Raw genomic sequence first — 25,139 nt, forward strand, 5'->3', positions numbered from 1 at the left:
ATTTGATCTCAAGATTTTTCAGAAAATTCAAGACATGGGAATTCAAGCCATAAGTGTGGGGCTAGTGTAGAAAGCCAGTAGGAAAATCCCACAGATTCAAGCTATCGATCCAAGTAAAATTTCATTGCTTTCTTCAAGGTTAAGAAACTATGAAAAACAGGATGGTCACTACTGTTTTTGATAATCATTGCTTTTTCCATTTTTTTCTGTATATCCTTCATAATGGAAAAGAGCAAAGTAACAACAAATGCTTATTAAAAAATGAATAAGGGATAAAGAAGCCAAGAAGATATTCAAATCTAAAAGTTATATCCTATTTGAGCTAAATTTTAGTTTCAGGGCACACAACACTGCAAAGATAGAAAGGAGATCTAAAAGAATGAGGCACATTATACACTGAAATCCTTCCTATTCAACAATTTATTATAAGATGGTCAGAGATATTGTAATGGTTTATGTACATAATTGAACTTAACTTGTGAACACTGATATCACATGCTTACACTGTATTGCTCTGGAAGTAATGTAATAACTAAAATGTGAACTCTTTTATTGTAAGGATTTGAATAAATGAGAGGTTTAATGTTTTTTAAATTCAGATTTTAAAGTGTTTTTCTCTGTAACATAAGCTTAACCAATTAGAAAACAGATGAAGTGCAATATTAAAAATACTATAATTGGAATAGCATAATATTGGTAATGATTGAAGCTGCAATAGAATGTGAGATGTCTTTATACCATTCTCCCATCTTTGTTTTAAATTTGCATCACGCATTTTATCATGGAAACTTTAAAACAACATAACCAAGATGGAATGTGTCCCTTTATTTTTGTCAGTTGTTAGAACATACAGAGCAGATCAGAACCCAAATTAAAGTCTAGAGCACACTGTTGCAGACGACTCACAAATCCATGGGTTTCTGTACTGAAAGCCAGGGAGGTTTTGCTGTAATTATTTTGCAGTGTTTATCACAGTGCCGGGTGGCTTATACACAGTACATGACTTCTGCTGCTTTCCCCTAGGTCTGATTAGAATTACTTGAGGATGAGATGGCTGGATGGCATCACCGACTCGATGCACACGAGTTTGGGTGAACTCTGGGAGTTGGTGATGGACAGGGAGGCCTGGCGTGCTGTGCTTCATGGGGTCACAAAGAGTCGGATTCGACTGAGCGACTGAACTGACTGACTGACTGAAGTTTGTGTAGACTCAGTGCAAGACATATGATTAGTATAATTATAATCAGTGATGCAGTTAGTGACGAGGGTCTAAGTGGTATGGCAATCTTGTTCAAATTATAGACAAATGAAAGATCTTTGAAAAGCAATATCCAACAGGAAGCAGTACAATAATCTTACATGAGATGTTTAAAAAGTACCTGACACATAGTATATATTCAATAAATTTAACAATAGTCATTAGCCTCTCCCGATAGTATATTTTTATGTAAATCCCTACAACATGTTCAATAGTGGAAAAACTTCAGTATGAAGAAATACAAAATATTTGGGGAACATTTTTTCTTTGCTGTATCTAATGAGACAAATGAGGACCCTGTACTGAGCCTTCTTTGGCCATAACTCACAGGAAGCATGAAAAAGACACATGACTGCTCTAAGTATACGTAGGCCTTTTTCCTGTCTGTTTCATTTGGATAAATTGTATTTTTCTCTTTGATTTTACTAGACATGTCTTCTGCAGTACCTAATCTTCTGTTAATCCTATCTAATCTTTATGTTTTTTTTTTTTAAATTTCTAGAATTTTGATTTAGTCTTTTACGCTGTTATGTTTCTCTGTATTATGTTCATGCTTTCCAGCTACCTTGTATACATATGCAGTATATGTATTAAAAGAAAAAGAAAAAGCATATGTGAATGTTCCTATCTACTAATACTGTCACCTTTGTCAATGGATCTGTTTCTTTTGATTGACTTAGCTTTTTTCCCCTAATATGGGTTATATTTTCATGTACTTGTATACCTCATCATTTTTATTAGATGTCAACACACTGTGAATTATACGCTTTGAGTGATATAAGTATTATATAAATTTAGTGATATGATACATTATATATATAAATATATATATGATCTCTTTTATGAGATATTGTTAAATTACTTGAAAACAGTTTTATTCTTTTGAGGCTTTTAAACTTTGCTAGGCAAGCTGGGGAGAGTCTTTAGTTTAAGACTAATGCAACCGCATTACTAAAGCAACCCACTCCAGGATTCCCGTGATTCTTTCTGTGGCCTTACAGTTTCATCACACACACACACACACACACACACACACACACACACACACACATATATACTTATCAGTATTCAGCGGAAGACTCTTGGGGAAAGCGCTGAAGATCTCTGGAGCTCTCTGTGTGAATTTCTTCTCCACAGAGCTCCCTCCTCTCTGGTGCCCCATTCTATGATTTCTAGCACCCTTAATCATTCAAACTCAAACTCAACACTGGCTCCTCAACTAGGAGAAAAGAGCCAGACTCTTCATCCTTGCGCAGCAGCCTGGAAACTCTCTACACAGTACACTTGGACAGTCACAGGGCTCGGGTCATTTGTTTCTCTTTTCCCGTGGATCAATATGCAATCCATCATGACATAAATTTTGTCTGTTGTCATTAAAAGTCAGAGTATAAATCAAGCCTTTCTTCATCCAATATGCCTGGAAATATGAATTCTAACAAGTATTTTAGATTGTCACTAGTCCCACACTTAACATCAGAAGATGCAAGGCATTTACCACTAGTGACAACATTTTGTCACATATATGCAAATTCTTATGGTATACAACACATTGCTATTAACAGCATCACTTTTACCAGCCATACAGAACAAAGTAGAAGACTACTTGGCAATGTGTGTGTACATTTTTCCTTCTTTTAAAAACTCACATCATTTCAAATACACATTAAATATATACATCACTGGATATATAAGAAATGCTATAAAATAATGTGCACAATTCCTGTCATATGTATTGGCAGTGTTACAGCAAATATACACTCTGGTGTAATGCACAGCTATGCTGAGTGACTCATATATTTTACTTTAGCACCTCATAACTACATTTCAGGTAGGAGCCTCAAGAAGATAAAAAATATTTCTTAGCTCTGTGTTGAACTTTTCTCAGTTGTGTTGGAGTATAACAATTATGGAATTAGCAAAATCACTTTATTGGAAATGTTATATATAATACATGCACATAAATACTAAAATCTAATAAGTATAAACAAAAATATCAAAAACAGTTTCATCAAATCCTTTCAGTAAATAGACACAGAAGCAAACTACCTCTTAATGATGACTAAAAATTGAAATTTTGTATAATATACATGAACTCCCTTGAGCTGATTTTGTTTAGTTTTGGATTTAATTTGTTTGTTTTGTGGTAAAGTATCTCTACATAAAGAAAAGACAAATTAAAAAAATTATGCATATACAAACTCAACTTTTTATAATTGCTAGAAGTCTTCAATTAAAAGAGAAGGTACTCTCTAGAAAGGATCTAAGTTATCAAGATAATAAAATAATGCATAGCAGAAAGGGAGTTGCAAATGGTAACAAAATTTATTTCTTTACCAAAGGCAAAAAGATGTATTAAGACAGTTTCAAAGTATAGAATGAATGAATTAATGCTACAACCCTAAACCATAGAAAGGAAAAGATACAATGTGGACTTTGTCAGAAACATTAAAAGAGAAAGCAAAAGCCAATATTTCTATAACATATTCTTTTATTAAAAAAGAAAATTATGGATCACACAGGTCTGTGATGAATATTTACATTGATATATATCAAAATTAGATGATAAAAATTTACAGATGTTATCATTAAAGGGGAGCATGGTGGAAACAGATAGCCAAGAAGCAGAGATGATCTGGGAAATTATATTACCTTTACTACAAGAAACACAAGTGATAAGAAACACCCCTCAATAAGTTTTTGTGTGCTGGGATATGCAGATATGCAGTGTTTAGTAAACAATTATATTACAGGGCAGATTGTTGTAAATATTATAAGAAGGTATTGGAATAGTATAATGCAATGTGATATCTCAAGGTGCTGATCAAAACAGCAGTTAGACATGTTTTTTCTGATACAGAAACAGGAGATCCAACTCTTTATGGTATACAAAGGAAAAGTGCCATTCAATTGCTTACTAACCTCCTGACTCTATAAAATGTGTCTATGGAAATTCCTTAATTATCACCTTTTTTATCATTTGGCCTCAGAAGATATTTTAGTTTAAATAAGCAAATAATACATGAAGTAATCAGAATATTATGTCAAGTTATTCAAATGTTTATCACTTTGTATGCTACTATTCCTTTAGCATTCTGTTTTTCCTTTTAAATTTTTGTCCCAATAGATTCACAGCTCCTATGACTTGGCTAAATGCAGTGAACTTCAGAATTGAATGCAAGTATTGATATAGTAAGTCAGTTGTACTATTCTGTACGTAGTTTAAATTCTTAGCCAGTTTCAGATTTTGTAAATAAAAGAATAGTGTCCTACAATTTATACTCAGTTTATCTGAATAACTCAGCAATTAATCTAGACATCAGTTCAGTTCAGTTCAGTCACTCAGTTGTGTCCAACTCTTTGCAACACCCAGAGTTAAAAACCAATAGGCTTATCATAGAGACTTCAGTTTGGCAGTCAAGGACTCTCTCTACAAACTCAAACATATTGCATACCACAATTAGTACATCAAAGACTTGTGATAGCTTTTACTACATTTACATCTAACAATGTACATTCGAAGTTGTAGATGGATAAAGTACATACGCTATTGAAAACCTTCCAGCACCCACGGATTGGTGGAGGAAATATGAAGCAATCATACTAGGATTAAATTAATTGATTTTAGTAGTAGGACTTGAGGGAAAAATGAAGGTAATAGAGATTTGAAGAGTGACCTATCATGTCGGGGGCTTCCCAGGTGGCTCAGAAGGTAAAAAAAAAAAAAAAAAAAATCAGCCTACAATGTAGGAGACCCAGGTTAGATCCCTGGGTCAGAAATATACCCTGGAGAAGGGAATGGCAACCCACTCTAGTATTCTTGCCTAAAGAATTCCATTGACAGGGGAGCCTGATGGGCTGCAGTCTAAGTGATCGCAAAGAGTCAGACATGAGTGAGCAACTAATACACACACATGCTATCATGTAGAGCAGTGTAGGTAATAAAAGGGTTTCCAAATGATATCAGAAGCTATTGGAGGCTTCTGAACAACAGAGTAATATTATCCGGCTTATTTCCAGTGGACCAATTTCACTATTTTAACAAGAATAACAAAGGGCAAGGGTGAATGCATTAAAACCTTTATAAAGTTTTTTGCAATAATCTAGACAAATAATTCGGAGAAGGCAATGGCACCCCACTCCAGTACTCTCGCCTGGAAAATCCCATGGACGGAGGAGCCTGGTAGGTTGCAGTCCATGGGGTCGCTAAGAGTCGGACACAACTAAGCGACTTCCCTTTCACTTTTCCTTTCATGCATTGGAGAAGGAATGGCAACCCACTCCAGTGTTCTTGCCTGGAGAATCCCAGGGATGGGGGAGCCTGGTGGGCTGCCGTCTGCGGGGTCGCACAGAGTCGGACACGACTGAAGTGATTTAGCAGCAGCAGCATCAGGCAAATAATTTGGAGGAGGGCATGACAACCCACTCCAGTATTCTTGCCTGGGGAATCTCATGGACAGAGGAATATGGTGGGCTATGGTTCACAGGGTCACAGAGACATCTGAAGTGATTTAGCATGCATGCAGGCAAATAATTATGCTGGCTTGGACCAGAGCCGTAACAGTTGAGTTTTGAGAAATGATCACAATTTTAATATATTTAAAATAAGAATAACAGGAACAAACCCCAATTTAGATCCCTAGATAATTTAGAGGTCAATTAGAAGACCAAGACTGATGAGTGAAAAAACAGGAAAGTATACCATAAGCCAAAGATTCCCAGGTGGTACTAACGATAAAGAACCCGTTACTCATGCAGGAGACATGAGACGCGGGTTCAATCCCTGGATCTGGAAGATCCCCTGGAGGAGGGCATGGCAACCCATTCCAGTATTTTTGCCTGGAGGCATTTGGATAGCATCACCGACTCAATGGACAGGGTGCTCTGAAGTTGATATTGGCCCACTACAGGGTGGTGTTGGATCCAAGGGTGGCTGTATAACTATGTAATACCTTAGTATGGGTACAGATTATAACTAGATTTATTGTGGAAATAATAGAACTGCTGAGTCACAATACTGTATAACAGAACCTCACATAGTATGAAAGGTCAATTATTAATATATTTTAAAAATAAGCAAATTCACAGAAAAAGAGTTCATATTTAGATTTGTGGTTACCAGAGGCAGGGGTGGATTAAGGCAGTCAAAAGACACAAACTTCCAGTTATGAAGTAAACAAGTATTAAGAATGTAGGCTACAACATGATAAATATAATTAATACTACTATAAGTTATATACACTATATATAGCATATATATTTATACATATATAAATTTATATTTAAATGAATATAGTATGAACACAGTTATATATAAATACATATACACACACACACACACACATATATATATATATATATATATATATAAAGAGAGAGAGTGCTCATCACTGACTCAATGGACAAAATTTGAGCAAACTCCAGGAGACAGTGGAGGACAGAGGAACCTGGCAGGCTATAGTCTATGGGGTCACAAATAGCTGGATGCAACAACTGGACAACAAACAAATGTTATATGTGAACACCGAGAGTGCAGTTCCTATCAGTTCTCATCACAAGGAAACATTTTTTCTATTTCTTTAATTTTATTTATATCTGAGATATTGGATGTTCCCTAAACTTACTGTGATAATCACTTCATGATGTACACAAGCCAAATAATTATGCTGTATATCTTAAAACTTACAGTGTTTTATGGCAATTATGCCTCAATAAAACTGGAAGAAAAATAAAATTGGAAATACAGGAAAAATATATGTAAGAATGTTTATATCCATTTTATGTAGAATATACATCATAAATATATTCTATGTATAAATTATATCATGTTATCTACATACTATATGCTATAATATATATGTGTGAGCTGCTCAGTCATGTCCAACTCTTTCAGAACCCATGGACTCTAATCAGCTGGGCTCCCCTGTCCATGGAATTCTCCAGCAAAAATACTGGAGTGGGTAGTCATTTCCTTCTACAGGAGATCTTCCCAACCAAGGGATCAAATGTGGTCTCCCAATTTGTGGGCAGATTCTTTACCATCTGAGCTACAAGGGAATAATGTATATTAAAGTAACAATGAAATAGTTTTGAATGTTTATGGGAAAAATAAGGTGGTGAGTGAAAAAAAAAAAGTTGGGAAAAGATAAATTACTGTGCTAATATCTATGGTATGGTAGAAAGGCTGGAACTACTATCTACATTAAAAACTTGAATATTACATTCATGGTAACATGTAGATACAATCATAGGAACTGGTTACAGTGTTCTTTTTATTGTTTTTATTAGTAAATGAGGAACCAGTTCAACAGCTGAGCTTTCTTAGGACAGAGGAAGTTTGTGAACTTGAGCATGGAGGAAATATATGAGGTAGTTGCCAAGAAAATATGGGCTGAGTACTGCAAAGCAGAGAGAGCATGCATTAAGCTATGGGTCACAGTTTTAAAGGGAGATCATTCAGAATGATTCCAGCTAAGTTTAGCTGTCCTCCAACACGTGTGCTATAGGCATTGAGGTTACTTAAAGGATGACTCGTATTTTTCTGGAAATAGTTTTCAAAGCAAAAAAAGATTGAGGAATGTATATATGGTAATGATTATAACAGACAATGAAATTTAAGCTGGGGAATAAAAGAAGTGAATAGAGTGGGTGATTTGAGCCAGGGAAAAGATGATAGAATCCACAGATATTAAAATTACATCATTTCTATGTATTTGATAGAATATAAATATGATTTTCTTATAAGTATGAACACTATCAAATATGAATTTTAAAAAAATCAGGCATCCAAGAATGAAGAACTTGGAAAGTTGGATAAGAACGTCTATGGATTACAAAACAATAGCAATGATGGTGCTTTAAGATACAGATCATGACAATACATAATAGCCAAGGAAGAGTCGTCTAAGAGGGATTTTTCCCTCAGTAAACACAACTACTTGATATATGACTGAACATAGTTATTACTGAAGATCTTTGTTTAATATATTTTATTTAAATTTATTATTTGTTAATCCATGAGTCAAAAGTAATGATGGGATTATAATAACTGGCTAAAGTACTTTTCATTACTATGAATTCAATTTTACAAATAAATTTTCATGTAGCTAGCATTTTTTTATACATTTGTTTTTGCTTCATGCTTAAAATTGACAATACAAATTTATCAAATGTATTTTTTGCAAGTTCTTTACTAGAATGTTTACTGAAATATGTTCAGATATCTGTGTCTAATTGTCTACTTGTAAAGCAATTCATTCAAATTTATTTCATTTTGTTCTTAAACTTACTGTCTTCCACTAAAATATTTCATAAATAAATCAAAGTTACATTTACTAGGAAATTTGTTGTTTTTTTAAGTCTATGGATATTCACTGAAATCTACATCTTTCTTTGTTGCTATATTATTTTATATTTTCCTCAATAGTATAGATTCTTTCAAAAGATAAAGTAAATAATACATGAAACCTAAAACAGAATATGACATTCACAAGAAAAGGTAATATTATTTTCTGTTATAAAGACAAAGAAAACTAACTTTCAGTATGTAAATAATTTTTTTCCCAGAATAATTTTGGTAAAATCATTAACTAATATATTATCCTATGAAAAAGATAATAGTTTCTTTCTGCTAGAAATACTTAAGCATATTTTTAAATAGCCATTCATTAATATTTAAAAAAAGAAAAATTATATTTTATTTTTTAATTGTTTCCTAGAATTTCCTCAGAAATGTTTTGTTTTTTTAATTATATGTTGGACTTATGACTAGTCATCTTACATACTTTTTATTTGAAGTGTGAGCTGGAAAAGAAATTTCAGAAAGTTGTAAATGATTGAAAACCCACTTCTCAACAAGATCAGAAGCATCCCAGGAAGATTTCCAATATGCCTAATTATATTCTACCATCTACATCAGATGAGGAAAAGAAGTATCCATTTGCCTACTGCCCAGCAGGGATCTACAATACTGCTCTCAGAGCACTACAATGAAAAAATGCATTAGGATGATTTTTAAAATGTCACTCAAATATAATATCCTTCAAAAAAGCCCATTATCTGTGGAAAGACAAAAAAATACAGGCATTAAAATCTACAGGTGCCAGAAGCAAGCTCTTTAGCATTCTTCTCTACAATCAGAAACTTTTCTTTTTCCAATGTAAAGACATTACCAAAGTAATCTTAGCTTTTCTTATAATTGAGTTGTACAGATGAGCAATATGGAAAGAAATTGCAAACACATTGCCTCATAGCTTAAGTTATTATAAAATCATAAACTGAAGAATTAGTAAATATCTGAATTTAAAAAGGGATTAGCATGGAAATAAAAAGTATATCTTAAAATATATGATTATCTACTGACTCAAGAGAAAGATGTACAGAATAGTGAAATGTTGAAGGAGATTTATTTTATCCATCATGGAACTGAAAAATGAATCAAGTTACCTAAAGTCACAGAGTAGGTAAATGGCAAATCCAGAAACTGAAATAAAGAATCACTGTTGCAACTACCATAATTTCAATTAAATAAATCATTTTATTTGAAATGGGGATACAACTCAAATATATTTGAAATTCATGAGCTATACAAACAAATTATTTTTATATATCTTATTCTATGTATAGCTGTATTGGATATCTACATCACATTAATTTCAGTATTGGTGTGTATTTTCATGTGTGTGGGGGGGTTGTGATGAAAGAAATATAGTAAGTTTAAAGGTAGGGGTTCTCCACAGGGTGCCCACAATGAGCAATTTTGGGGAGTTTCAAAATAAATCTGTCTAATCACTATCAGAGATGCTGTAAGAATACTTAGGAACTGGTGCAGTTCCTGGTCACAGCAAACACCCTCTTCCAAAACACAAGAGACTACTCTACACATGGACATCACCAGATGGTTAATACTGAATTCAGATTAATTATATTCTTGGCAGATGAAGATGGATAAGCTTTATACAGTGAGCAAAAACAAGACTGTGAACTGACTGTGGCTCAGATCATGAACTTCTTGTTGAAAAATTCAGATTTAAATTGAAGAAAGTAGGGAAAAGCCACTAGATCATTCACATATAACCTAACGCAAATCGTTTATGATTAGACACTGGAAGTGACAAATAGATTCCAGGGATTAGATCTGATAGACAGACTGCCTGAAGAACTATGGATGGAGGTTCATGACATTGCAAGGAGGCGGTGATCAAAACAATCCCCTAGAAAAAGAAATGGAAAAAGGCAAAGTGATTGTCTGAGGAGGCCTTACAAAGAGCTAAGAAAAGAGAAGCAAAAGGCAAAGGAGAAAAGGAAAGATATACCCATTTGAATGCGGAGTTCCAAAGAATAGCAAGGAGAGATAAGAAAGCCTTCTTCAGTGATCAATGCAAAGAAATAGAGGAAAACAATAGAATGGTAAAGACTAGAGATCTCTTCAAGAAAATTAGAGATACCAAGGGAACATTTGATGCTAAGATGGGTACAATGAAGGACAGAAATGGTAGGGACCTAACAGAAGCAGAAGATATTAAGAAGAGGTGGTAAGAATACCCACAGTTCAGTTCAGTTCAGTCACTCAGTTGTGTCCGACTCTTTGCAACCCCACGAAGCGCAGCACGCCAGGCCTCCCTGTCCATCACCAACTCCCGGAGTTCACCCAGACTCATGTCCATTGAGTCAGTGATGCCATCCAGCCATCTCATCCTCTGTCGTCCCCTTCTCCTCCTGCCTCCAATCCCTCCCAGCATCAGAGTTTTTTCCAATGAGTCAACTCTTCGCATGAGGTGGCCAAAGTACTGGAGTTTCAGCTTTAGCATCATTCCTTCCAAAGAAATCCCAGGGCTGATCTCCTTCAGAATGGACTGGTTGGATCTCCTTGCAGTCCAAGGGACTCTCAAGAGTCTTCTCCAACACCACAGTTCAGAAGCATCAATTCTTCAGCACTCAGCCTTCTTCACAGCCCAACTCTGGCATGCATACAATACCACAGGAAAAACCATAGCCTTGACGAGACGAAACTTTGTTGGCAAAGTAATGTCTCTGCTTTTGAACATGCTATCTAGGTTGGTCATAACTTTTCTTCCAAGGAGTAAGCGTCTTTTAATTTCATGGCTGCAGTCACCATCTGCAGTGATTTTTAGAGTCCAAAAAAATAAAGTCTGACACTGTTTCCACTGTTTCCCCATCTATTTCCCATGAAGTGATGGGACTGGATGCTATGATCTTCGTTTTCTGAATATTGAGCTTAAGCCAACTTTTTCACTCTCCACTTTCACTTTCATCAAGAGGCTTTTTAGTTCCTCTTCACTTTCTGCCATAAGGGTGGTGTCATCTGCATATCTCAGGTTATTGATATTTCTCCCAGCAATCTTGATTCCAGCTTGTGTTTCTTCCAGTCCAGCATTTGTCATGACGTACTCTGCATATAAGTTAAATAAGCAGGGTAACAACATACAGCCTTGACATACTCCTTTTCCTGTTTGGAACCAGTCTGTTGTTCCATGTCCAGTTCTAACTGTTGCTTTCTGACCTGCATACAAATTTCTCAAGAGGCAGATCAGGTGGTCTGGTATTCCCATCTCTTTCAGAATTTCCACAGTTTATTGTGATCCACACAGTCAAAGGCTTTGGCATAGTCAATAAAGCAGAAGTACATGTTTTTCTGGAACTCTCTTTCTTTTTCCATGATCCAGCAGATGTTGACAATTTGATCTCTGATTTCTGTGCCTTTTCTAAAACCAGCTTGAACATCAGGAAGTTTACGGTTCACATATTCCTGAAGCCTGGCTTGGAGAATTTTGAGCATTACTTTACTAGCGTGTGAGATGAGTGCAATTGTGTGGTAGTTTGAGCATTCTTTGGCATTGCCTTTCTTTGGGATTGGAATGAAAACTGACCTATTCCAGTCCTGTGGCCACTGCTGAGTTTTCCAAATTTGCTGGCATATTGAGTGTAGCGCTTTCACAGCATCATCTTTCAGGACTTGAAATAGCTCAACTGGAATTCCATCACCTCACAAGAACTATACAAAAAAGATCTTCATGACCCAGATAACCACCATGGTGTGATCAATCACCTAGAGCCAGACATCCTGGAGTGTGAAGTCAAGTGAGGAAGCATCACTATGAACAAAGCTAGTGGAGGTGATGGAATTCCAGTTGAGCTATTTCAAATCCTAAAAGATGATGCTGTGAAACTGCTGAACCCAATATGCCAGGAAATTTGGAAACCTCAACAGTGGCCACAGGATTGGAGAAGGTCAGTTTTCATTCCAATCTCAAAGAAATGAAAGTGAAGTCACCCAGTCATGTCCAACTCTTTGCCACCCCACCTTACCTGCCTCCTGAGAAAACTGTATGCAGGTTAAGAAACAACAGTTTAAACCTGACATGGAACAATGGACTGGTTTCAAACTGGGAAAGGAGTACAAAGACAAGGCTGCATATTGTCACTGTGCTTATATGCAGAATACACCACGAGAAGTGTCAGGCTGGATGAAGCACAAGCTGGAATCAAGATTGCTGGGAGAAATATCAATAACCTCAGATGCAGATGACACCACCCTTATGGCAGAAAGCAAAGAGGGACCAAAGAGCCTCTTGATGAAGCTGAAAGAGGAGAGTGGAAAAAGCTGGCTTAAAATTCAACAGTCAGAAAACAAAAATGGCATCCAATCCCATCACTTCATGGGAAAGAGATGGAGAAACAATGGAAACAGTGCCAGACTTTATTTTCTTGGGCTCCAAAATCACTGCAGATGGTGACTGTGGCATGAAATTAAAAGACACTTCCTCCTTGGAAGAAAAGTCACAACAAACCTAGACAGCGTATTAAAAACCAAAACATCACTTTGCTAAAAGTCCATATAGTCAAAGCTATAATTTTTCCAGTAGTCAGATGTGGATGTGGGAGTTGGACTATAAAGAAGGCTGAGCGCCAAAGAATTGATGCTTTTGAACTGTGGGGTTGCAGAAGACTCTTGAAAGTCCCTTGGATTGCAAAGGAATCAAACCAGTCAACCCTAAAGGAAATCATTCCTGAATATGTATTGGAAGGACTGATGTTGAAGCTAAAGTTCCAATACTTTGGACACCTGATGTGAAGAGCTGACTCATCAGAAAAGACCGGAATGCGGGCAAGATTGAAGGCAGAAAGAGAAGGGGATAACAGAGAACGATATGGTTGGATAGTATCACTGACTCAATGGACATGAGTTTGAGCAATCATTGGGTGATGGTGAAGTATAGGGAAGCCCGGCGAGCTGCAGTCCATGAGGCTACGAAGAGTCAGGCATGACTGAACAACATGGTGCAGTTCAAAGTCTGGAAGAAAGACTTAGACATTTTCCAGAGAGAAAGGCCCATACAGGTACACATGTATACATCTCTTTATGTGATTCTGATGTACAACCTTGGTTCAGTACCTCTCACCCTTTCCCCCGATTATTAACTCAAATTTAAATATCACAACAAGGAAGAATATCAGGGTAAAAAATATTATTTAAGATTTCCTTATATAATGTAATGTCAAATGAAAGAATTTTCTTTTAGACATTGAGAATCATACAAACTATGATACAGAAATTCATGGGAATGGAATTATGTCACTTGGAATTTAACACATTTCATTATCTATAATCCCTGATTCTTGGAAAGTCTCTGCCATTTTGTAACTTCCATTCACTCTTTTGTCATACAGGCACTTACAGTAAGCAATATGTCTAGTTCAACTGGACATGGCTGCCTTTAAAATATTTGAACAACCATATCATGATTGTTTTTTTCAATTATTTAGTAAAACATATTTGCTGGTTTTATCTGTCCCTAGTTGTTGTTATTGTTGCTCTTTATCAATCTTAACATCAGGCACTAAGAATTGCCTATAATTACACACTAGAATGCATCTTCAGGATTTGGTAAAGAAGTATAAATAAAATTCCTTATAAAAATATTGGTGCAAAAATTTTGCAAAGTATAATTACTTACAAAGGTACATTAAAAATACTTGTGAACTGTCTTTTATTATTAAAGATGATGCTATAAATATGTCACCATATTTCAGTTTTTCATTTCACTGCAGGTTTTATAATAAAGTGCAGATATTTGAAACACGGCTCTCTTTCTTAAATCAGTAATTGTGGATTTGGCAGTCTCATTTTGTAAATTCTATTTAAAGAGACAAAAGAAGTTGAAAATCTTAAGTTGTTTTCTATAATATAAAGGTGTTGCAAATTACACCATTAACTTTTTTAAAGTTTCTTTTAAAATCAGTATAAGCAGTTTTCATCAGCCTAAACAAATTTAAAGGAGGTATTCTGAAGATGATATACTTTCCAAAATGCACCAATGCAGAAGCCTGTCAGAAGAATAAGCAGAACTAAGTCTGTGATAGCACAGGAAAATACGCCAAAGCTATGTCTGGAGGCTGTAGAAGTCCACTTATATACTTAAAATTTCTATTTTGATACGAAATTTCACATTTCAAAATTGCATATTCATAAGTGAAACCCTGCTAATTTTAAATATGCCTTGATTCCTCTCCTGAACAGTATGCACTATGAGGCAGAAAACATTTGTTTTACACTGCTGTATTCTTTGTGCATAGGATAGCACATGGAAACATAAAAGCCCTCAATAAAAGATGCTGATGGTTGTTAAATGAACTTAGGCAAATGGTACAGGAAACATTAGCAATGGAAATTTCTGTAAGTTTAAAGATTATTTTATCATTTACATTTTATTAAATGTAATTTTCAAGAACTCATATTTGCTTTAGAATGAAAAAAATGAGGACATACAAAAAGGCTAATGTAACCTTCATATTTTATATACATAAAAAATTAAGATATTTGGCAGAACTAATACAATTATGTAAAGTTTAAAAATAAAATTTAAAAAAAATTAAGAATTTTTAGTAGAGACTTTCATATAATGTGAAAAACTCACTCCATTATCCTTTACCCTCCATTAAAAGTGGTTTATATAAATAAATCATTTAAAACCGTTCGAGAAGTTTCTTTAGGTCCACAGATGTACCTACTCAAAAAATAATATCCTAGAGCATAAAATAATAATGAACACAATAGTAAAATTATCAATGTCTTTATGCTAATAATTTAATTTGTTATAAAATTTAAAACATATTCAAGTGGTTGTATCAAAGAACTGTCTCCCTTTATGGTTTCTAGAAATCCCTTTTGTCTTGGTATTTCATTCTGCAAGAACATTTGAATCATGGTACAGATAGTGCTTCAACTCATGGAGAAAAATGCTTGCCACTTTTCTACAATCAAAATAGAAACACTTTGGTACAACTATGACTTCTGCATGTATGTATAAAGATAACTGTTAAAGTGTACTTTTTATACTTTGTATTAAGTTTCTTTTTAATCTTAAATGTCAGTTTAAATACATCTATTTATTTGAAGGAATAGAAAGCAATCTGGACTTGAAGAGCTGAAGTTAACAGTGAATCAGTAAGTAGGGTTGTTTTCTTTGACACAGGAAAAAAAAAAACAACACAGTTTTCAAATAAATGCAAAAGAACAGATAATCCTATTATTTTAATCACAAAGTTTGAGCTGATCTAAACTCAGGCTATGACCAACCAGCATTTTATATTTTACTTCAGCAAGATAAAAATAGGTTATTTTTGAAGTTAAATCACTATTTTTTTTCCTAATTTACAACAAATTTAAATTTATTTTGGCCACATTTTCAGGCATATGAGATCTTAGGTCCTGACCAGGGATCAAACACACACCCTGCATTGGAAGCCCAGAGTCTTAACTACCAGTCAGGGAAATTCCACTATACTTTATTTATTGAGTTTATTGGCATCATTTTGAAGGATCATTGGGTGTTAAGGACTGAAAGTAAATGAGTTTTTGCTACTAAGATTTGTGAACTCTCTACCTATTAATTAATAATATAGTATATTTATTTACTGGAGGGAAGTGCTTGACCTCACAAATAGAAATATCTCCCCAAGGCAGGGATCAAACCCAGGTCTCCCAAATTGCAGGCAGATTCTTTACCAGCTGAGCCACAGGGGAAGCCCAAGAATACTGAAGAGGGTAGCCTATCCCTTGTCTAGCAGATCTTCCCAACCCAGGAATAGAACTGGGGTCTCCTGCATTGCATGCAAATTTTTTACCAACTGAGCTATGCTGCTGCTGCTGCTAAGTCACTTCAGTCGTGTCTGACTCTGTGCGACCCCATAGACGGCAGCCCACCAGGCTCCCCCATCCCTGGGATTCTCCAGGCAAGAACACTGGAGTGGGTTGCCATTTCCTTCTCCAATGCATGAAAGTGAAAAGTGAAAGTGAAGTCAGTCAGTTGTGTCCTACTCCTAGCGACCCCATGGACTGCAGCCTACCAGGCTCCTCCATCCATGGAATTTTCCAGACAAGAGTACTGGAGTGGGGTGCCATTGCCTTCTCCAACTGAGCTATAAGGGAAGCAAATTAAATGAGTTTTTGCTACTAAGATTTGTGAACTTTCTACACATTAATTAACAATGTAGCATATTTATTTACTGGAGGGAAGTGCTTAACCTCACAAATAGAAGAAAGGCAAACAGGGTTTGTTCTCAAAATTTTATAGCCAAACTTTGTATCATGTTAATTTGATGCTTAAAACTATGGTGTGTGTACTAGTGAAGGTGTACATGCTAAGTTTAGGGCTTATTTGAAACAAATTTTACTTTATAGTTTCATATTTACTTTGATATACATTTTAAAATGTAACATCTTTTTGCTTATAATTAAAATAAAAACATAATTTAATTTAAAGAAAAATATTAAGTGTATGACAGTCCAGGCAGCACAAAAATACGAAAAAGAAATGAAACTGATAGTCAAATGACTGCAGTTTGAGAAATTCTGCTTTAAAACAGAATTCACAGCTATACATTTCAACTACTTCTTACTCATTGTGCTGCTGCTAAGTCACTTCAGTTGTGTCCCACTCTGCGACCCCAGAGACGGCAGCTCACCAGGCTCTTCTGTCCCTGGGATTCTCCAGGCAATAACACTAGGGTGCGTTGCCATTTCCTTCTCCAACGCATTAGAGTGAAAAGTGAAAGTGAAGTCGCTCATACTAAGTGTAGAGTGGGCTTAATTTCCAGTAGAGGCAGCAGAGGACATGTCTGACTCAATGAACCTGAATTCAGGCAAACGCCGGGAGATAGTGGACGACAGATTACTTGGCGGACGACAGATTACAGACCAGGTTTGATCCCTTAGAGTAATCTGAGAATCTGTCCTCATCTAGCATTGGAAGTAAGGCTCTGGTTACTTGATTATTTTTTAAGGCTAAAATAAGTGAATATAATGAGTCTCTCATCATTGGTATGTATATAAGAGAATACCTATTAAATGAAAAATGAAAGTTATATTTGAGAAGAGACATATCAGAAAATTTATAAAAAATAATGAAAGTATGAATTAGGAATATGAAGGTATAATTAATAAAGGCTTACAAACATGATCATTGTTGAGTGATCCTCTCCAAAGAAATGTACTAAATTGTCAAAAGAACTATCCACAGTTTTATATATCTAATTTTTGGACAATTTTAAAGGATGTTACAGAAATAAAACTCCTTTCAGATTTGGCAATATACCATAGTAATACCTATGTTTATTTGCTAAGAAAATATTAAAGCAAACTCTATACTGTTTTTTTGGGTTGCCAGAAGAATGCAAATGTCATTCACATTTTAGAAATTTGATTTTCAACTTGCATATATAAAATAAGTATATCAAAATAGTATAACTATTGCCAAAAGAGATATACTGTCTAAAAAATGCCATCATGAGGAAAAAAATGAGACAAAGCTGATGTACAGGAATATATTATTTCTAAAGATAAATAGTAAATGGCCAGGGAGAAGCCTGTTATGTAGATTTATGGAGTTAGCAAGTTGTTAAAATTACAAGATAAGTTGGAAGAATAGAAAGCATATTTTGGATAAACTGACTTCACAATTTTCTGCTATCAATGTTGTTAAGTCAAAGGTACTTATATTTTGAAAATCATTTCCTTCTATGGCAATTGACTTAAATTAATGAAAGAGGTTAAAGGAGGTTGCTCTTTAACACTGAGAAAGAAAAGAGACATATAAGTTTAATCTCATCATTTTTACATGTTTGAAAATGCCAATTCAATTAACATAAATTATATAAAAGCAGAAATCTACTGTCCTAATGCACAAAGAAAATATGAAAGAATTAAGAGTTAAATGACAGCCAGGATTTTGAGAATTTAAATTATTTTCATTTTCATAGTACAAGGTAGAGGAATTAAAATTGCAATAAGGTATTTTATGGATTCAGTGTATACAAAAAGTTTGTATGTAGGAAAACTTAACAATTTAAAATTTTGTGTCTTAATGAGAAACATCTTAATATTAAATTTGACATTTTTCTTTTATGAATTTATTTTTAGGTTGACTGTGATAGTTGTCTTTTCAAAAACTAAATCATTCTTGCATTTCTACAAGTTATTTGGTGAATTGGAGACCAATATGAGATTTAATTATATACAAAACACTGCAAATACAATGCTTTTGAAAATCACTGTATATTAAATTGCTGTTACCTTATCACCTTCAGAAAAAGTGATGCCATCCACTGCTCTCTTCCAGGTGATTGCTGGAATAGGCTCCCCTTCTGCTTCACATATCAGTGTGACTTGACCATTCTCATATGTAGTCTCATTTTTAAGCTGTATTATGTGAGGCTGTACTGTAAAAAATATATACATTACTCAATCTGTATTAAAAGAAAATATTATTATTCATAGTGGGCATTTGAGTACACAATAGCCTAGTATTACATTATTAACGTTTCAGTGGTTATAGTATCATGCTTGCTTCATAAGAGTGCCAGTAGAGCTGCAAATTATAGGAGAAATAGCTTTAAAAATAATGTTCATAGATTATGATTATAAAAATAATTTGAAGTGGCTTAGAAACCAATCGACAAAAAATTCTTTTCAAGATTTTGCCAGTTAAAGCTATTTAATTTTTTCCTCTTAAAGGTACAAAATTAAAATATCCTCTTAAAACCACAAGTCTACTACGTATGTGTGTCTGTATATGACATTTGCTTTTGTAGTGATTATCTCTTAAACTTTAAAAACAATTTCACAAAAGGAGGGGAAATAGTGACTGTATCCTGAATATATAGTAACTATAACTATGTACAATACTTAAAATACTGAACAAGTAAATACATATACATACTATTTATCTTTATTATTATGGTTGATTTATTTTGCCCCTAGATTGCCTTAATATTATTAGACGTAATAGATAATTATTTCATTATAGTTATGACAGCTATAAAACCAAACCATCATGTGTACTAATTTAAATTATATTAAAACATGTCCCTTAACAAATTTACATATGCCAAAGAGCTTTAAAATTTTAAACTCTGTATTGTCAGCATTTCTTAAGCTTTTATTTGTTTGAACATAAAAGTGATAAAAGTCAGCACCTGTTACTTCAGAGTAAGTAACAGTTTTTTTTTTTTTTAATCATTAAATGCAATCAATTATGAAATATATGTCAGAGAAGGCAATGGCACCCCACTCCAGTACTCTTGCCTGGAAAATCCCATGGGCGGAGGAGCCTGGTAGGCTGCAGTCCATGGGGTGGCTAAGAGTTGGACGTGACTGAGCGACTTCACTTTCACTTTTCACTTTCATGCATTGGAGAAGGAAATGGCAACCCACTCCAGTGTTCTTGCCTGGAGAATCCCAGGGATGGGGGAGCCTGGTGGGCTGCCGTCTATGGGGTCGCACAGAGTCAGACACGACTGAAGCGACTTAGCAGCAGCAGCACTACCAAATATATGTATGTTGTTCTTAATCTTAGAAAATTAAATTCCTGATATCAGAAATAGAACATATATAATTTTTTAAATTCAATGTTTATTCCATTTACTTTAATGATTTTAGCTTTATTTCCTTATATATGCATGATTTTGTATCAAACACAATATGAATCTGTTCACTGTTTTTACTATGCAAAGAAATTACAACAGTCAAGTAGCATATCATTTTTCATTAATTATTTTCTATTTAAAAGGTAAAAAAAAATATTAGAACTCTTTTGCCTTTGTTCTTACTCAGTGTCACTTAAATTTTAAAAATTAACTAAACAGTATTTCATATAAGCTCATTGAGATCGATTAAGATTATCCTCTGAAATTACCTCAAAGTCTATCATTTCTAATTATGTAGTTTATACTAAGTCATATTTAGCATTGTACATTTTAAAAAGAACATTTTCTTAAGTGGTAAATACTACTTGAATAAATTATATGATTTCTATAATTTCTAATAATTTTGAGAATTATTAGAAATAATGTATTTACTCTTATTCTATGTGAACAGTTTTATCCTGGTTCATAGCTTTGCTGATTTTTCATCATTAAAGATATTTGTGTAATCACATCTAAACATGACCCTTCTGAGCAACTTTCCAACATCATGATCTCCAAAATAATAGCCCTTTTTAGATTGATCTAGTTTCACATTCTTCTTAGAACATCTTATTATTCTAATTTTATTTTAATATACTTTGGTATATTCTTTACTGTCTGTCCTACTTAACTAAAATATAGGCTTTATGAAAATCTCCCTGGTACAGGAAATATTTCTATTACAGCTATTCAAGGACCAACTGACCAAGGGTGTGTCCACAGGTGTACACCATTCATTTTTTGGTCTAAACAGTATTGCTGCATCTGTCAAATGCAAAACCTGGTCCCTCTAGTCTTCAAAGTATTCCTTCCTTCCTGCCCCTCTCATTGTTGGGAAAATGTTGTGATAACAACATTGCTAAAAATGGAGAAAACACACTAAATATCAGTAATGCATATAATTCTTCGTGTTTGTGTTTTAAAGAGAATAATCATATTCTAAATATCCACCACCAAAATCTTTTCCTCTTACAAATATAACAGAAGCTAAATCAATAATTAAAAATAAATACACTGATTTTTGTACCTTTTATAAGTTCCATAAAGAAAGGAATATGGCTCTAATGTGGAAGTTATTTATATTGCATGTCCTTTTAATAAAATGAAAAGTTAATATTTAATCATGGTTACAGGTCAATGTTCCTAATTATAGCCTTTTGAATGAACTCTCAAAGTATATTAAAAGTAAAACTGAACCCAGCGTGTGTTATTTAAACATTTATAAGAACAACCCAAGATATAATAGATTTCATTATGTATAATTTTAATGAATTTTCTTCTAGCCTCCGCTATGAGTTCATCAAATATTTTATAAAAATTTATATTGTAATCTCATATAATTCTTAAATCTATCTGGTAGCTGAAATTTTAAAATATATTTTAGAGATGGGAAAACTAAAACATAGGTTTAGAAATTAATTTAATTATAAGTCGCTCGTATAAGCGACAGAGACTTTTCCAGTTTGACTCAGACCTTCCTCTAGACATTACACTTTTAACCACTGTGCTATAATACTTACCAAAGACTTGGAGAAGCACCTGTTTTTCATCTTCTCCTGCCTTATTTGTGGCCTTGCAGACATAAGGGCCCCCATCACTATTGATTATGTTCCTGACAGTGAGTTCTGTATTGCTTCCTCTCAATGAGTACTTTTCATTTTCTTCAATGAACTTGCCATTCCTAAAGAAGAAAACAGAGGTTGAACTTCATAAATTTGAGTTCATTTTTCAGGAGCAGATCACACTTAGCATTTTGACCTATAATGGTCAATCACTTCATGGCTACTGTCATTGATACATAAAGCTATATTCCAATTAAACATATATTTATTAGCTTAAGAAAATTTAATGCATAAGTAGTAACATTATACTTGAAAGTTGCTTTGACTTTAGAGGCAAGAATAACATTTGAGTTGTGTTGAAATCTTGACACGCATCTTAGGCAAAAAGCACTTAATTTCATTTCATTCTTTATTAGCAAAAATAAAAATAAAAAAGCTTTATTGTGGTGAGTCAACACTTATCGATGAAATATATTTATTTACTAGGTTACAGGGACACAACAGACTTCCCCAATGGCGCAGGGGTAAAGAATTCACTTTCAATGCAGGAGATGCACGCTCGATCCCTGCATTGGGAAGATCCCCAGGAGAAGGAAATGGCAGTTAACTTTCATTCCACTATTCTTGTCTGGGAAATCCCACGAACAGAGGAAGCTGATGGGCTACAGTCCAAGGGGTTGCAAAGCAATCAGACATGACTTAGTGACTAACCAACAACAACAAGTATAAAAATTTAGGATCTCCCTTTAGGTGTTACTTCCTTGGTGGCTCAGATGGTAAGTAGTCTGCCTGCAATGCAGGAGACCTGGGCTTAATCCCTGAGTTGGGAAGATCCCCTGGAGAAGGAAAGGCTACCTACTCCGGTATTCTTGCCTGGAGAATCCCATGAATGGAGGAGCCTGGTAGACTACAGTCCATTGGGTCACAAAGAGTCGGGCATGACTGAGCAACTTCACTTTAGGGGTAGGGAGATTTACCTGTCCATATGAGTTTAAATTAAAAAGGAAATGTATAAAAGATTATTAAAATTTTTCCTAGAAAGAAACAATATTTTTCTGATATTCTAAATGATCTTTTCAGTGAATTCTAGTTCTGCTTTCTAGAAAGTACTGCCATATATCTTAAAATAATCTTAATTTTCTATGACTCAATAACATCCATGTTTGCAGTTTTTATTGACATTTCTAAATATACCACAAAATCTGAAAAAAATTCACAAGTGGTGTACAACATTGGGCAAATACTAAATGGCAAATGTATACAGTGCTCTGCAATTTTATGCTTTTTCATAATTTCAGTAATCAAACATTTTCAAGTATGAATAATGACAAGATTTCAGCATTTTTGTCTAGAATTTTATGTACAGATAGGGCTTTCACCCCAATTCTTAATCTAGTCAATAAAGAAGTATTCATTTGTATCATCGTCAATTAGAAGTTTTAGCAATTTGTGGCTTAAGACTCACTTTCCTTCTCTTATTAACCTGGATAAATACAATTAGCCCATACATGTGCACTCTCCCTCCCATCCTGATTCACAGATGAGAGAACTAAACATTTAAGTATGATTTCCCCACCCCTCAATCCGTAGATGAAAAGGCTTAGGTTTACACAGAATTATAAGCAGCATGTTAACTAAATTCTAGTGTTTTTTATGATAAAGGGATTTTTCTCTACTTTATGTGAAATACTGTTCTAAATGTTTGAAATACAGCAGATGAGTGGGACAAAGCCAGTTATCTTGAAGAATTCATAATCTGACTGGTGGTAATAGAGGGTAATATAGATCCCATTAGTGCATGTATTCATAACTTTGTGTGTGTGCTGGGAGGGGTGAGGGACCTGTTATAATAGAAGAAAAAGAAAAAGATGATGGCTGGAATACTCTGGGAATTCTCTTGGGGAAAATTCCACGATCCAGGCTTTAACATGAATGGGTAGGTCTTGAAGAATTTAAAGCAGTCAATTTGTAACGATTAGAGTGCTCAGGGCCGGTGCACTGGGATGACCCTGAGGGATGGGATGGGGAGGGAGGTGGGAGGGGGGTTCAGGATGGGGGACATATGCACACCCATGGCTGATTCATGTCAATGTATGGCAAAAATCACTACAATATTGTAAAGTAATTACCCTCCAATTAAAATAAATTAATTAATTTTTAAAAAGAGATCATATTTCCTTAAAGAGATCAATTTAAAAATATCATTAAATAATAATAATTCAGGTAATGGTTCTAATTGTGTCTCTCCCAATAAAACTATTATATAGAAAGTATTCATTGTTATCCATAGTACATTTCTGTAAACTATGTCTGGAAAAAAACAAACAAACAAACAAACTCCCAGTGGATTCTGAAAGATTATTTCATGGGCACCTCCTCTGAAACTCTGACTGCTTCTCAAAATGCCACTTTTTCAGGCAAAAGAAAGCAGGGGTAAAGATTAAGGGATAAATGGCAATGATAAAGAAGGGAGAATCATTCTACTTTTGACTGTAATGGAGTAACAAGAACCATAGTTATCCTCTCATTATAAACAACATGAACACTTGACACCGAGGTTAAATAACATTTTCAACCTTGGTCAACAGGTAGCATATGACAGTGACCTCTGAAGACCACCAGAACTTACTACCTGAACACAGTTTCTAAGCTGCTGTTCAAAGAAGAGGAACCCAAACAGAGCCAGACAGGGTCTATGAAGTGTAGTGGAAGACAGAGTTCTCAGCTGGGGGAAATTAAAGTGACTAGAATTTACAGGTTTAAAAAAAAAAAAAAGAAGAAGAAAAATGTTAGAAGAAGGCACAAGAGAGAACAGAAGAATTTGAAGAGGTTTCCCAATCAATCTTCTTAAAAATTTTTCTTGGAATGTAGTTGATTTACAATGTCGTGGTACAGTGCATGCAAGTAAGGCTTCCCCAGATTAAGGAAAGAACCACTGGAATAAATAAAGCACAGTAATACCAGGAGCTCACCAAAGACCAGGAAGAATTTGCATTCCTACCATCCAGAGTAGAAAGACCTCCTAAAACACAAGGTATTAAATTGCTTCCTTACAAAGTATTGCTTCAGTAATGAAGTCAATCTTATACTGAAATCTTATACTTATCTTGCTCTGTATCCATCTAAAAGAACTTAAAAGCAAATCTCAAGATCAACTTCTCCCAAGTAACTTAACTCCATCCAAAGATAAAGTAAAAGAAAATGAAAATATCCAGCACTTGAAAATATAAAACTCTCTACCTGGAACCCAATAAAAATCAACAGGATAATAAATAGGTAGGAAAATATGACCTATAATAAGTAAAAAAAAAAAAAAATCAATTAGTATATAAGATTCA

At 34.4% G+C, this 25,139-nt stretch overlaps 1 protein-coding gene across 2 annotated transcripts in view; it reads right to left on the bottom strand.

The window, feature by feature from the left end:
* The window catches only part of NCAM2 (neural cell adhesion molecule 2), a 568,800-nt gene that overhangs the window by 160,138 nt on the left and 383,523 nt on the right, over nt 1–25,139 (bottom strand). For both annotated transcript variants that reach the window (XM_070786214.1, XM_070786219.1), the window contains exons 7-8: nt 21,760–21,920; nt 18,849–18,994 (exon numbers count right to left, since the gene is read on the bottom strand). In XM_070786214.1, the coding sequence (XP_070642315.1) occupies nt 18,849–18,994; nt 21,760–21,920 (307 nt within the window). The remainder of the gene's footprint in view (nt 1–18,848; nt 18,995–21,759; nt 21,921–25,139) is intronic.

Source organism: Bos indicus, chromosome 1, assembly GCF_029378745.1.
Source record: "Bos indicus isolate NIAB-ARS_2022 breed Sahiwal x Tharparkar chromosome 1, NIAB-ARS_B.indTharparkar_mat_pri_1.0, whole genome shotgun sequence".
Taxonomy (NCBI): domain Eukaryota; kingdom Metazoa; phylum Chordata; class Mammalia; order Artiodactyla; family Bovidae; genus Bos; species Bos indicus.